Source organism: Oryctolagus cuniculus, chromosome 1 (assembly GCF_051225735.1).
Source record: "Oryctolagus cuniculus isolate XC-2025 breed Fujian yellow rabbit chromosome 1, ASM5122573v1, whole genome shotgun sequence".
NCBI lineage: Eukaryota > Metazoa > Chordata > Mammalia > Lagomorpha > Leporidae > Oryctolagus > Oryctolagus cuniculus.
The window spans coordinates 201,276,721-201,292,306 of NC_142867.1; the positions used below are offsets into that span (position 1 = coordinate 201,276,721).

General features: G+C 58.3%; 1 protein-coding gene across 1 annotated transcript in view; it reads left to right on the forward strand.

Annotated features, from left to right (window-relative positions):
- Positions 1–12,114, forward strand: part of ALDH1B1 (aldehyde dehydrogenase 1 family member B1) — a 119,219-nt gene extending 107,105 nt beyond the window's left edge. The window contains 7 exon segments of the mRNA XM_089323582.1: positions 10,064–10,262; positions 10,264–10,496; positions 10,498–10,661; positions 10,664–11,080; positions 11,421–11,516; positions 11,519–11,830; positions 11,833–12,114. Of these exon segments, the coding sequence (XP_089179708.1) occupies positions 10,064–10,262; positions 10,264–10,496; positions 10,498–10,661; positions 10,664–11,080; positions 11,421–11,516; positions 11,519–11,830; positions 11,833–11,939 (1,528 nt within the window). The 3' untranslated portion in view covers positions 11,940–12,114.
- Positions 12,115–15,586: the final 3,472 nt, after the last annotated feature.

Sequence of the window (15,586 nt, forward strand, 5' to 3'; positions counted from 1 at the left end):
TAAAAAAAATAATTAACTGCATTTGGATAAAACAGGACCCCCTGGGGCCCATTCATGAAGTCACAAGCAGGCAGATCCACCACCTCGCCTCTGAGCAGAGAGCACACAACACAATCTCTCCTTGTTTTTTAACTTTCAGTCGTGAATAAGTTAAATGCGAGTCCAGGGCCAAGCAGCGCGGCAGGGTCCCCACTCTGTCTGTGGCCCACAGCTGTGGTGTGGCCCTGACCCACACCTGCTGTTCTGGGGGTGAGGTCCTGCCAGGAAGCACGAGGAGGCAGACACCCCCCAGAACGAGCCCTTCCCCTTGCACACGCTGCGTGGGCAGGCGCCCCACCTTCCTCCTCACAGCTCTGGCAGGAGGCTCTGCTCTGGGAGTGAAATGGAATAGCACCCCCCCACATCTCTGGCCAGAACTGGGCGGCCCATCCCTGAACTCCTGCTAGGCAAGAGAGCAAGACCCTTCTCTCCCTCCCTCTCTCTCTCCCCCCTCCCTCCCTTCCTCCCCCTATCTCTTAATTTTAGAAGATTTATTTATTTGAAAGACAGTTGCACAAAGAGAAAGAGAGGTCTTCCATCCACTGGTTCACTCCCCAAATGGTGGCAATGGCCAGGGTGGGGCCAGGCTGAAGCCAGGAGACTGAAATTCCATCTGGGCCTCCCCCATGGGTGCAGGGGCCCAAGCACTCAGGGCATCTTCCGCTGCCTTCCCAGGCCATAGCAGGAAGCTGGATCGGAAGTAAAACAGCCAGGACTCGAATCAGCGCTCTAATACGGGATGCTGGCATCACAGGCAGTGGCTTAACCAGCGAGGCCACAACATAACTCCCCACTTGTCCTGTTTAAGTCTCTCTCATTGAGGGTTTTCTCTTGCATCAGTTGTTCTCCGACCTGGCTGCACCTTGGGATCACTGGAGAAGCTTCTACACAAAACAACAGCAACAGGCCAGCGCCGTGGCTCACTAGGCTAATCCTCTGCCTTGCGGCGCTGGTACACCGGGTTCTAGTCTCAGTCGGGGTGCCGGATTCTGTCCCGGTTGCCCCTCTTCCAGGCCAGCTCTCTGCTGTGGCCAGGGAGTGCAGTGGAGGATGGCCCAAGTGCTTGGGCCCTGCACCCCATGGGAGACCAGGAGAAGCACCTGGCTCCTGCCATCGGATCAGCGCGGTGCGCCGGCCGCGGCGGCCATTGGAGGGTGAACCAATGGCAAAGGAAGACCTTTCTCTCTGTCTCTCTCTCTCTCACTGTTCACTCTGCCTGTCAAAAAAACAAAAAACAAAAAACACAACAGCAACAAAACCAGATAAGCAAGGACAAGAGCACTTCAAAGCGTTTGTGGAAAATGCGATGATGCAGATGTGAGTGTATTTTGGTACAAAATCAGTTTGAAGTCTGTGCATAGTTTTTCCAGAATGCGCCTTTTCCACAAACTTTCTGAGGGCCTCCCACGTAGCACCCCGAGGTTTCTGTTCATCTGGAGTGTGGCTCAGGCATCCTTTTTTTTTTTTTTTTTTTTTTTTTTTGACAGGCAGAGTGGACAGTGAGAGAGAGAGAGAGAGAAAGGTCTTCCTTTGCCGTTGGTTCACCCTCCAATGGCCGCCGCGGCCGGCGCGTTGCGGCCGGCGCACCGCGCTGATCCGATAGCAGGAGCCAGGAGCCAGGTGCTTTTCCTGGTCTTCCATGGGGTGCAGGGCCCAAGCACCTGGGCCATCCTCCACTGCACTCCCTGGCCACAGCAGAGAGCTGGCCTGGAAGAGGGGCAACCGGGACAGAATCCGGCGCCCCGACCGGGACTAGAACCCGGTGTGCTGGCGCTGCTAGGCAGAGGATTAGCCTAGTGAGCCGCGGCGCTGGCCTTTTTTTTTTTTTTTTTTTTTTTGACAGGCAGGGTTAGACAGTGAGAGAGAGAGACAGAGAGAAAGGTCTTCCTTCCGTTGGTTCACCCCCCAAATGGCCGCCACAGCCCGAGTGCCACACTGATCTGAAGCCAGGAGCCAGGTGCTTCTCCTGGTCTCCCATGCAGGTGCAGGGCCCAAGCACCTGGGCCATCCTCCACTGCACTCCCTGGCCACAGCAGAGAGCTGGCCTGGAAGAGGGGCAACCGGGACAGAACCGGCGCCCGGCCGGGACTAGAACCCGGGGTACCGGTGCCTCAAGCGGAGGATTAGCCTAGTGAGCCCCGGTGCCGGCCCCGTGTTTCTTTTTATTTTCAAGTTTTTAATTTATTTTTTCATAATATGTGAGAGGCAGGGAGACAGACGGAGAGAGGTCTTCCATCTGCTGGTCCACTCTGCAGATGGCTGTACCAGCTGGGGCTGGGCCGGGCTGAAGACGAGAACTTAGCCTGGGTCTCCCAGGTGGCGGGCAGGGACCCAAGTGCTTGGGTGTATCACCTGCTGCCTCCCAGGGTGCCCATTAGCAGGAAACTGGAGCAGAAGTGGAGTAGCTGGGACTCAAACCAGGCACTCTGATATGGGACGCACCAACCGCACCACTGCACCAAACGCCTGCCCTGGTGCCTGTGTTTCCGAAAACTGCCCAGGTGATGCTGACAGGCAGCCGCCGGCGAGGGCCACTGTTAGTCACACCTGTCTGCACCGATTCTCATTCGTGGCTTAGCCAAAAGGTCTTCTTCTCCCAAAGGGTCCAGGGAGGCGCCCAGGGCCCCCTCCTCGGCGTCCACAGAGCTTGTTGCGACTCTCTGCTAGAAAGGGTTTTGCGAGTTATTGCTCCACTTGTGTTTGGGTCCATCTCCCCGCCGTCCTCTGAACTTCTCCAGGGAGAGGTGACATTAGATTTATCCAGAATACCTGGCCCAGGGGTCGGAGCGCCTCCTCAGACCTCCAGTGCCCAACATGGTCTGATCCCTGCCTCTGCCAGGACGGGCGCCCCCTTGTGGCCGTGCTTGTCTTCCTGTGGTTCTCTGCATGCACTGTGACCCCTCCCCCTAAAGGCCTGTGCAGAGATCTGCCTGTCCCCTTTCCTGCCTCTGCTGCCCCTACTCTCCTTATAGTTCCCACCTCTCCCTTTGCCACTCAAAGTGTGGCCTGGGCACCAGCAGCATGGGGATCTCTGGGAAGCGTGCTGGCAGTGCAGCCTAGGAGGCAGGCTTTGACGAGTCCCCAGAGCCCCTGGAATGCTGTGATGGGAAACTCTCACTCAAAAGTGGGGGGGGGGGGCGGAGGTGGGAGCAGGAGTGTTGTTATCCGAAGACAAGGAGGATGCTGGGCACATGGAGAAAACACGTTGGCTTAGTCTGTTTTCCGTGGCTGTAGCAGAATGCCCGAGGCTGCGTAGCTCATAGAGGAAAGAGGCTCATGTCGGTGCATGGTTCTGGACTCCAAGAGCAAGCTGCCGGTGTCTGCCTGGCTTCTGGTGAGGGCCATGGGCTGCTCCATGCTGCAAACACAGGCAAGAACCAGACAGAACCTATGCAGAGGAGCATGGGAGAGAGACAGAGCGCGGAGGTGAACTCACTTTATAGCTCACCCTCCTGGTAATTAACCCAGGCCCCTGAAACCTAACCCACGAGCAGGAATCCCTACCAGGGCCGTGGACCCATGGCCCAGACCCCTCCCGCCAGATACCACTTCTTAAAGGTATACCACCTCCAAATACCATTAAACCGGGAACGCAGTTTGTCAGCGTGAGTTTTGACAAAACGCGTTCCAGCCATCGCAGGTGCCTTGATTGTCCTGGTGGGCCCGCACACCGCAGTACTGCTGCCTGTCTGCCTGCTCTGTGGACCCAAATGCCCACAGTGGGTTAGGAAGCTGTGGAGTCAGCACATGAGCTGACTTCACAAAAACTTCAGGGCAAATGGAATCAAAGACAGATTAATTTTGGTGCAAAAAAGCTTTTAAACCCATGCACATCACGGATCTTCACCAAGTTATTGGAAAACGCATGCTATGGGAAGGCTATGTCTGGTCTCCTAAGCATCTTACATCAAACTGAGCGTGCCTCCGCGTTCCATTCCCCTGCACGTTTCGAGGCACTGCTGGAATGAACTGTCACACACCGAGTGGCTTAGAGCACCGTGGGGTGATGTGTTTGCCACACTGGAGGTCAGAAGCGTGAGATGTGTCTCACTGGGCAGAGACGTACGTGTTCCTTACAGAGACGCCAGCCATGGCCTCTGCCAGCTCCTTACATGCTTTAGCTTCCGGCTGCATCACCCCCACCTCTTTCTTCCAGCCACATCTCATTCGCTGACTTCTGCTTCCCTTTCATCAAGTCCCTTGTGAATACACAGGGCCTATGCCTAATCCTCCCCCCATATCTCACAATCATCACCTGCAAAGACCCTCTTTGCTGCATGTAGTCATAGGTACCAGGCATCATGGTGGGGGGCATTAATTCCAGCTGCCATGATCAGTGAACCTGGTATGAGGCAATAGGGAGTGGTGAGGCCTGTGGCCAACTAGAGTTCAGGCTCTAGCTGAAGAAGGCAGCTGCTTCGTGCATCTGCAGCCCACTGACTATTCCAGGGCTTCTTAGTTTTCAAGAAAAAACTAGAAATGTGAAATATCTCCACTGTCGAGCAAGGGAAAAAAATAATGCATAACCGTGCTGGAGCCACACAGCCCGCGGGCCTCCCGGGTGTGCCCTCAGATCTGGGGTCTCCTCGCCGGGACGGCCAGGGCAGCCATGATGCCTTTTGTGCTACTTGTCACCCTGTCCATGGGGGCAGCGGCAGGCCGGGGTAGAACCCAGGCCCCTGGGCATCCACGGTGGGGGCGGCCCCTCTGTCTCCCGCTCGCGCCCTTCCCCTGAGAACTCGTCCCCCGGCCTCTGCCCGACGCCATCCCCAGCTCCACCTCACCCTTCTTCCAGAACGCAGGCCCCTCAGGAGACCACCCATGACCCTGTCTCTTCCTGCTTGGTTCACTGCATGTGAGGGGGCTTCGGAGAGATGCAGGAAGGATTTCCCGCCAGAGCTGAACTGGTTAAGGATGGGGGGGGGCCTCCGTCAGCCACACGGGGGAAAGCACATACAGTGTGCTCTCAGTGTTACACTTCCCTTCACTGCCACCCTGCTACGTCCTGAGCCAGTGCTTGTCACCTCCAGTTCCAGGGCAGAGCACAGAGCGGCCGGCGTAGGGAGGTACACATCCAGCCCGGCTGACGCGCCCTCTTGTGTGGGACCAATCGGACCTGCTCCTCGTTCTCAGAGCTGGAACCTTCTCCGGTCGCTTCGTGGACATATAAGGCTCTGACACCGTGAGGGAGGGCAGTAGCTTCTCTCCCGGCCTCAGCTCCGTGTAAACACGACCCTGGCTGAGGCTCCCTGCTGACGCGGACCTCCCCGGGCTGGGGTTATCTCGCCTTTCCCCTTCTTCACGCAGGCACCCACCGTGGCTCCGGGCCCGGTTTCTGTCATGAAGGCCTGCACTATTTCTTGCTGATTAAAAAGCGGAATCCTAAACATTCCTGGGAAGGAGTCCGCCCTGGACAAACGACTCGTGGGTTCACGCTTGGCCGTGGCGCGTGCTGCCTTCTCTCCAAACCAGAAACGCCAAGCATCATGGGAGGTTCTTATTTAGTTTTTCATGGTGATGACGATTTATTTATTTATTTATTTATTTTATTTTATTTTTTGACAGGCAGAGTGGACAGTGAGAGAGAGAGACAGAGAGAAAAGTCTTCCTTTTGCCGTTGGTTCACCCTCCAATGGCCGCCGCGGCCGGTGCACCACACTGATCCGATGGCAGGAGCCAGGTGCTTCTCCTGGTCTCCCATGGGGTGCAGGGCCCAAGCACTTGGGCCATCCTCCACTGCACTCCCTGGCCACAGCAGAGAGCTGGCCTGGAAGAGGGGCAACCGGGACAGAATCCGGCGCCCCGACTGGGACTAGAACCCAGTGTGCCAGCGCCGCAGGCGGAGGATTAGCCTAGTGAGCCTTGGCGCCAGCCAAGGTGATGATTTTTTGGATGCTTTTACTGATGTCTCTTAAGAAGACCACTTTGGTGTGTTCTGATGCCAGGCACAGCTCAGGAACTGTGCAGGGTGGGCGTGCAGCATGGAGTCCAGACACAAAGTACTCACGGGGCCGGGGAGGTCACTTTCTGGAAACAGCCATGATGGAACCACAGATTCCCGAAAGACCTCTTAGGCCAGTGCTTCCCCAATACGGTTGCACATTGGCAGCATATATGGGGAGCTTAAAAGAATTCCTGAAGTCCAACCTACACCTCGGAATTTAGGATCTTAAAGGTAAGGCCCGGGGTGGGGGGTCTCTAGGCAATTCTGATGCGCCGTGTGGAGGCCCCTTGTCTGGCGCAGTCTCTATCCAATGCTGCATTTTGCCAAGCGGTTGTCCTCTGTCTCCTCAGGTTCCTCCAGGGCTGACGGAGCCCCTGCCTTTCAGAGCACCCCCTCCCGTCCTTAACCAATTCAGCTCTGGTGAGAAATTCTTCCTGCATCTCTCTGAAGCCCCCTCCCTGCTCTGGCCTCGCCTTCACCCACTGGGGAATTAGAGGGCCTGAGTTTGCCCTGGGCACCGCCTCCTGCCCGCCTCTGGCCTCTCAGACCTGCCCCAGCTTTCCAAGGCCGTCCGAGCACACGTGTCGTAGACTGCCTGCCTATCGGTATGGCCTGCTAATGACCGACCAGGTAATATCCAGGTCTATCAACAAAGGAGCGCCATGCTCAGCTCTGGGCTGCCCCGGGGACGGGCAGCAAGATGCAAGACCTCGGGCCTTCGTGAAGGGCTGCATTTGGCAGCTTGGTTGGCTGTGACCGTCATAAGGATGACACGTAGCAGCAAAGGAGTCCACGGAGCTGGAGCGCAAGGACAGAATCACGTGACTAAGCAGGCTCAGCCAGGGCCGCGTGGACGCTGCGTGGAGAGGCGGGGGTGTCACAGGGAATCTCTCAGCCAGGACTGCGTGGACGCTGTGTGGAGAGGCGGGGGTGTCACAGGGAATCTCTCAGCCAGGGCTGCGTGGACGCTGTGTGGAGAGGCAGGGGTGTCACAGGGAACCAGCTGCTCACAGGCTCGCTCCAGAACAGCATGGATGCTGGCCCCTCCTCCGCCCTATCTGAGGCCACTTGGCAGCTCTTGGTCAAGACACACTCCTGCAGCGTTGACTGCAAGAGCAGGTGGCGGCGTGAACGAGCCGCAGCCACAGCGGCCATGGTGGCCACACCCCAGCTGAGCTGGAGGAGGGACAAGACCCTCACATTTCTTTTTTTTTTTTCTAAAGATTTATTTATTTATTTGAAAGTCAGAGTTACACACAGAGAGGAGAGGCAGAGAGAGAGAGAGAGGTCTTCTATTTGCTGGTTCACTCCCCAATTGACTGCAACGGCTGGAGCTACACCAATCCTAAGCCAGGAGCCAGGAGCTTCCTCCGGGTCTCCCACGCAGGTGCAGGGCCATCTTCCACTGCTTTCCCAGGCCATAGCAGAGAGCTGGATCAGAAGTGGAGCAGCCAGGACTTGAATCGGCGTCCATATGGGATGCTGGCACTGCAGGCAGCGGCTTTACCTGCTGCACCGCAGCGCCGGCCCGGCAGCTCCACTTCTGATACAGTTCCCTGTTAATGTTCCTAGGAAGTCAGCCAAAGATGGCCTAAGTGCTTGGGCCCCTGCTCCAGCATCGGAGACAAGGAAGAAGCTCCTGGCTCCTGGCTTCTGCCTGGCCCAGCCTCGGCTGTTCGGATCATTTGGGGAGTGAACCAGCGGATGGGAAGTCTCTCTCTCTCTCTCTCTCTCTCTCTCTCTCTCTCTCCCCCTGTTCGGCTGCCTTTAGAATAAGTAAATCTTTATTTTAATGCACACATTAGAAATCCTCCTAAAGGAGCTGGGAAGGAGAGCAGCGAAAGTGGAAGAAGGAATCAGAAATTAGCGAACCCAGGTGAAATGATAAAGCCCAGGAGAGAAACTCCTAGAGGTCACGGCTGCCTCCGCCGGGAGGGAGAAGTGCAAAATATATCTGGGTCCAGTCTCCCGGGCGGTGGCGCTGTGCAACCTGGGCGAACCGCTACTCTCTAGGTCTCTTTCCCCCTCAAAGGAGCGCCTTAGGAGCCCCCGTGTGAGCGCGCCGGCCTCGCGGGCGGACTCGGGGAGAGGCGCGGGCGCGGCCCCGGCCGGCCGGCAGGTGGCGCCACAGACGCGGGCGGAGCCCCATTGGCCGCCTGCGCGGGGGTGGGCGGCGGCCGCGACCCCAGGCTAACCTGCATCCAGCCCCACACCGCACTGGCGTCCGAGCCCCAGCCCTCCGCAGTAACCACGCCTCTGCCCCCCGGCACGCCCCTGGGGGGTCGCCTGAGCGCCCCCGCGTGCACAGTGTGAGCCCCCAGGGCGCCCGCGGTCCCCGGGGTGGCCTCTGATGAACCCTGCGGACCCAGACACCCTCATCCCTCAGCGCCGCCGCCCAGCCGGTCCGGCCCGGCGTCCGCAGGCCGGGGCACGCGCCCCTCGCCGCTGAGGGCTGAGGCGGGCGCCGCCAGGGTCCCCGAGAGCCGAGAACCCGGGTCCTTAGCGCGGTGGCGCTCCGCCTTCAGGCCGAACTGCAAAAAACCTCGCTTGTCATGGGCGGGCGTGGGCCCGCCGGCCAGATCAGGTTAGCACGGCCGCGGGGGAGTGAGCCAGCATCTGGGGGAGTGCTTCTCTCTCTCTCTCTCTCTCTCTCTCTCTCTCTCTCTCTCTCTCTCTCTCTCTCTCTTTCTTCCCCACTCTCCTCCTCTCCCCCTCTCTCCTTAGCTGTCAAACTAACAGGCAGCCCAGTTTCAGGAGGAAGCCGAAGCCTGGGGTGTGGCCACCCTGGGTGAGGCTCCCATACTTTGCTGCTGTGTCCCCAGTGAGTCCCCAGAGCTCTGTGACCCCGCAGCCCTCGTGTAGGAAGGGGTCACGGCCTGCCTTGGTAACTAAGGGGCCCCAGGGAGCTGTGGGGAGCACACAGGTGAGAAGATGACTCAGGAGCAGGGATCCTGCACCTGCCGACCCCCGGGGAGGCTCAGCCTTGGTCTCTAACCACCTCTCCTGCCTGCTTAACCCGCCCATGGCTTGGTGGCCCCGAGTCACCCTCCTCCTCAGACTCAGGCCACGCCCGGAGCACATGGAGCCCTGGGGCACCCCGATGCACCTGCTGGCCCAGTTTCTCCCCAGGGGAGGGCTCTCCTGGAGGCAGTGATGTTTTCATGGGGCTGTGGAGCTGGCCAGAGCCTTGCTTTCCTGAATGAGTTCCTTGTTCCTCCCCCTGCACTGGGGTGGAGGGTGGGGTGTGCTGGGAGTCAGGGTGCGGGCAGATGGGGGCCAGACTCCCATGAGATGCAGAGGCAGAGGGGTTCACATCCTGGCTGGAGAGTAGCAGCTTGCGCAGATCCAGGAATTGATACGCTGCTTAATGTTCGTTTGATCCATTCCGTAGGCTGTTTCTATTTCATAGCAGTTGTTATTTTGATGAAGTCTGTACTGCCTTTTTTTTTTTTTTTTTTTTTTTTTTTTTTTTTTTTTGACAGGGTTGGCGTGGGGCGGGGGTCTTAAGTGGAAGGGCAGTTCCTAGGCGACCGGGGAGAGGCTCCTTTATGTTGAATTCCCAGAGGTGGCTTTGACGCGCTTCCCAAGGGAGGACCCCACAGGCGGTCGGGCCCCGAGTGTCTGTCGGCGGCACAGGAGTGAGCAGTTTCGCTTCCTTTTTCTTTCCATGGTCAGAGTGAAGCAGGATGTCCGTCTCTGGGACGGTCGGAGCCGGCACCCAGGTTGGGGTTAGCCAGGCGCCCTGCGCTCTTTCTGGTCATTGACAGACAGCCCGGTGGGGAGGGGCTTCCCTCTGGGGTAAGATGGAGTTACTGAGAGTGGTTTTTCCTGGCGCGCAGCTTTTGTGGCAATGGTGTTTTCCACTTAAACCGCTCAGCTATTGAGCAGAGGGAGCAGCAGCGGGGGGAGGGTGGGTGGGAGGGACATGGTGATGAGTGACACAGACGAGCCCTGTCACCCAGGAGGGCAGGCTGAGGGGAGACATGTGAGCCTGTAAGGATGGTGTTTGTGCTAGGACCTTGGAGCGTATGTGTCGGGGGCCTTTTGGTGACCACTGCACCTGTGTCCCTAATTCTGCAGGCCCCTCTCTGGAGCGGACCGTGTGCTGCGCTTCCCTGCGCCCCGGCTGCTCTGCCTCCATGGCAGGACTGCCCCGTCCTCCTCCTTGTCACTGCCAAGCCCCAGCCAGCACCCACACGTCCACTACACCCAGGTCTTCGTCCACAGCAAGTGGCAGGATACAGTCAGCAAGAAGACCTTCCCCACGGTCACCCCCTCCCACGGCGGAGGTCCTCGGGTGCGTGGCTGAAGGGAACCAGGCTGGGAGAGCTGCCCACGAGGCCTTCTGCCTAGGGTCCCCATGGCGCCGCGTGGGCGCCTCTGCACAGGGCCGGCTGTTGAGCCGCCTGCCCAATGCGGTGGAGTGGGATTGTGTCTTGCTGGCTTCGCTGGACAACAGCAAGCCTTCCCAAGACCAATATACCCTGGCCCAGGGCAAGCTCTTCCGCTAGTTTGCACTGCAGGACCATCCCCATGGACGGACGGCACGCACTCTGCCCCACGTGGCCCGAGCCGGCCAGGGTCTGCGGCCAGATCACCCTGTGGAACTAACTACCCTTGGTCGTGCAGGGCTGGAAGCTTACCTCGGTGCTGGCTGCCGGCTACACCCCGCTTGTGAAGTGGCCGAGCAGACCGTGCTGTCCACGCTGCACCTGGTCTCCCTCATCAAGGAAGCCGGCTTTCCCTCTGGCGTGGTGAACACCATCACAGGCCAGGGGCCAAGGGCAGGAGCAGCTGGCGCCCAGCACTCGGACATCGGCAACGTTGCCTTCATGGGCTCCATGGAGGTGGGCCACCTGTCCCGGAAGGCAGCCAGTGACTCCAGCCTCAAGAGAGTGACGCTGGAGCTGGGTGGGAAGAGCCCCAGTGTCGTGCTGGCCCACGCCGACCTGGGCCGTGCTGTGGCCCGGTGCCACGGAGCCACGTTCTTCAACATGGGCCAGTGCTGCAGCGCCGGCTCCCGGACCTTCGCTGGGAAATCCATCTACGACGAGTTTCCTGAGAGGGCCATGGGGAAAACCAAGCAGAGAAAAGTCGGGAACCCTCCCCCACTTTTTAAAAAAGATTTTATTTATTTATTTGAAAGTCAGAGCTACACAGAGAGAGGAGAGGCAGAGGTCTTCCATCCAATGGTTCACTCCCCAGTTGGCTGCAACGGCCAGAGCTGTGCCGATCCGAAGCCAGGAGCCAGGAGCTTCTTCTGGGTCTCCCATGCGGATGCAGGGGCCCAAGGACTTGGGCCATCTTTCATTGCCCTCCCGGGCCACAGCAGAGAGCTGGATCGGAAGTGCAGCAGCCAGGTCCTGAACCAGCGCCCATATGGGACGCCAGTGCTTCAGGCCAGGGCTTTAACCCACTGCACTACAGCGCCGGCCCTGGAACCCTTTTGAGCTGGACACCCAGTAGGAGCCCCAGGTGGACAGGCAGCAGGTCGAGCAAGTCCTTGGCTGCATCTGGCCTGGCCAGGAAGAGGGACAAAGCTTGTGCGCGGTGGGGAGCATTTTGGGGCACGAGGCTTCTTCATCAAGCCCACGGTCTCCGGCAGCATGCAGGGTGACATGGGGATTGTCACAGAGATCTCCGAGCCCCCGCAGTCCCTGTTCAGGAAGGTGGAGGAGGTGATCGAGAGGACCAGCAGCGCCAAATGTGGCTCGGCCGCCGCCGTCCTCACCCGGGACAGGACCAGCAGCGCCAGATGTGGCTTGGCCGCCGCCGTCTTCACCCAGGACCTGCAGGCAGGCACAGCGTGGGTGAACACCTGCAACGTTGTCTCCTGCCGTGAGCCCTTTGGGGCTTTAAGGAGTCTGGCAGTGGGAGTGAGCTGGGGGAGGATGGGCTGCAGGCCTACACAGAGGTGAGGACGGTCCCTGTCAAGGTTCCTCAGAAGAACTCGTAGGAGTGGCCGCCGTGAAGTCCCCCTTCCGTTCCCACAATTCCACAGCTACTGGGGCCCATAGGAGCCAAACGTGTTTCTTTTTCATCATGGATCCCCTTTTTTCATTCCAAATGATCTATCGGAGGCAGCCCCAACAAACGCAGCAGTCAAACCAGAGCTGTTCTCCCTAAAGCAGGGCTGGGGGTGGGCTTCTGCAGCCCCCGCCCCCTCGGTGGCCTCTGAGTATCCCCCATATCACCTGGAACCCTAGGTGTCTCAGGAAGACAGATGACTGAAAGCCATGGATCTGGACGGAGGCTTCCGGTCCCCCGTGGAGCCAAGGCCTGTGGCCGAGTAGACAGGCTCCACCCAGTCCCAGGACAGGGCGGCATTTCAGGACTTCTGAGCAAGGCGGACCCCAAATTGTGGCCCAGCTGTTCAGTGACTTGACCGAGAACCAGGGGTGCTTTCCTAAGAACGAGTCGTTGGCTGTTTGCTCCCTTGCCCTTGATTTCACTACTAATTTACCTTCATTTGAGGCAAAAGGTACATTTACATAATCGTTTCTTTAAAATCAGCTCAAACACCCCAAATGTCCATCAACATCAGTTGGATATACAAAATGCTTCCATACAACATTCCTTGGGCTATTCAGCCACAGAAAAGGAATGAGGTGGTGACCTATGCCACACCACGGGTGAACTTGAAAACATCGTGCTAAGTGAGAGAAGCCGGACCCACGAGGCTGCATGTTGTGTGATCGCATTTATGTGAACTCTCCTGGCTCCAGACTAGTCACTGAGACAGTAGATCCGTGACTGCCAGGGGCTGAGAGAGGAGGGCAGGGGAGGAAGTGCTGCTGAATTTTTTTGGGGAAAGGCTTTAAGAATGTTCTAGAATTGGACACTGGTGGTAGTTTGCATGGCTTTGCAAATATACTAGGAAGTACTGGGTTGTACTCTTTAATTATGGTATGTACATTCATTTCATTTCAAAGTTAAGTAGAATAAATTCACTCCTGTTTGCAAAGCCATTTTGTGTCAATATTCTCTTGGTGAGCATTTTGCAGAATCTCAAGGCTGCAAGGAGCCCAGGCAGCCACCTCAGGAACAGGTGCAACTGGTGTTCTGCTGGCTGGGTAACAAAATACAACTTTAAGATCCATGGAGGCCGGCGCCGCAGCTCACTAGGCTAATCCTCCTCCTGCAGCGTTGGCACCCTGGGTTCTAGTCCCAGTCGGGGTGCAGGATTCTGTCCTGGTTGCTCTTCTTCCAGTCCAGCTCTCTGCTGTGGCCCGGGAAGGCAGTGGAGGATGGCCCAAGTGCTTGGGCCCTGCACCCCATGGGAGACCAGGAGGAAGCACCTGGCGCCTGGCTTCGGATCAGTGCAGTGCGCTGGCCGTGGCGGCCATTTGCGGGGGTGAACCAACAGAAGGAAGGCCTTTCTCTTTGTCTCTCTCTTTCACTGTCTAACTCTACCTGTCAAAAAAAAAAAAAAGATTCTATATTAAAATAAATAAATAATAATAAAAAAAGACCCATGGAGAAAAGGCCTGGTCCCTGCCCAGAGCAATTCCACCTCCTTCCGGAGGTCCCGCTGCTGGCACTGACCCCCAGGGGCTATCAAAGCACACCAGCCCTCAAGCCAAGCCCAGCATCCGGGCATCTGAGCTGCCGGGGGCGCCATGTCTCTTGTTAGTCTTGCTGCTGACGGGAGCAAGCCACATAAATGCTGGTTCTTGCCTCTGGAGCCTCTGTCCCTCCGCTGGTCACTGTACTTTTCATGCTGGCCTCTGTCTCCCCTGCCAGAGGGTGGGCTCCTGCAGGGCAGGGACCCTCACGTCCGATTCTCTCCCCCCCCCAGCACTCGGCCTAGGCCAGGCCTCCCCAGGCCATACGGCTCGCAAGTGTACGCCCATCTCTCCAGCCTCCTGTCACCCGTCCGCCTCGCTGTGACTGCGTTGTGTTGCTCTGGGTTTGGCTTGAAACTACTTCGTGAGTGTGGGGAGCAATCCGGACTGGACTAAGTTACTCGAATTAGGACTTATTCTATGCATCTGCTCTCCCACAATATGGCGCTGGGAGAGAAGTAAACAGCTTCCGCACAGCTGCCTCCAGTTCAACCAATTAACTGTAGGACTTGCTCCTGATTGGAGAGCAGCGTACTCAGCCGAGTTGGGATTGGCGGAGGAGGACTATAAAGGAGGAGAGAGACGGCATGCACCGGGGAAGATCTATGGGGAACATCTAAGGGAACCCGTGCAGCCCCCGAGAGACCCGGCCGGCGGTGTGCCGCTCCCCTGCGGAAGTGGGGAATGCGGCCAGGGGGAACTGCCCTTCCACGGAGGTGGAAGGGACGGTAGCCAACCCGGGAAGAACCAGCAGCAAACCCGGGGAGGGCCGAGCAGACGAAAGAACAGCGCAGGGTCCTGTGTCGTTCCTCCATGAAGAGGGGGAGCGACATAATGGTGCCGTGACTCGGATATGAAGCCTAGGCAGGGTTTAGTGTCGTTCCTCCACGAAGAGGGGGAGCGACAGTGAGGGCTTGGGGTGCGTCAGTCCCCTCCTAGGACCTCCTCTCTACGCCATTTGTCTGAGGCACCGTGATCCTGGCTCCCCCCGAAGGGCACCCTCGGTCTGCTTCCCTGGCAGGCTATTGGCACCTTTGCCCAGGAACACACAGGCTGGGGCAGGGGGAGTGAGCTGGGTGTCTCTGGTCAGAAGCACAATGCCTAGTCCTTTCCTTATCTCGTTCTCAGTACTTCCAAACCAAAGAGGACTTTGCAGAGGGTGGCCCAGGATGGGGCGGGGATGGGAACGGACGTCTTCCAGGTTCTTTTCCAGGCTTCGCACTCTTCAGTCCAGCCGCTCTTCATTAACCCTGAGCACACAGCCACGCCCTGCTCCCGTCCCCACTGCTCGTTTCAGACTCGTGTCTGTGGTGCTGGGCACCATCCCCGAGTCCAGCCCCGGCCTGCCAGGTGCTGTTCACACTCAGCAGCCACCGTCCAAGGGACCCTCGCCAGCCTCTCACTATGAGTGTGCTGGCCGGCACGCGGGCTCCTTTGCACGCCGTCCAAGCCTCCCCCTGCTCCTCCAGGGCAGGTGGTGGAGAAGGAAGTGCGAGCTGAGAACTTCTACAGTAGCGTATCTGGAGTCAGTTCCCCAGGGGCCACAAGTGGGGGTTCGTGGTGGGTAGGGGGGAGGTGAGTGCCACGCAAGCCCCTCCCCTGGCTGCTGGCTGCCGAGAGTCGGGTCCCAGGCTACTCAGGACCTCTGTTTGTACTGACTCCATCTGGGTGTGAGGCTGGCTTCTGGAGGCCACCTAGTTCACTCATGTGTTTGGATCATTCATTCAATGTAGGAAAAAAGGAAAAGGCCAGTGGTTGGTGGAAGAGAGCTGGACAGGACAGTCCCTGCCCTGCAGGAGCCCACGGTCCGGCAGGGGAGACAGAGACCAGGGTAAGACAGTGACAGTGGAAGGACAGAGGCCCCAAGGCCACGAGAGGCAGTTAGGTGCGTGTGCCGTCTCCTGGAATGCTCCTCACGGCAGGGCAGTCACAGCTGTGTGGACGTGGTGGCTCGCTCGCTCTCACGCCGTATGCGCTCCCTGTCTCCCTGTGATTCAGTAGCAGGGTCCCTTGAACAGACACCGAGGCTTTAGCAGGA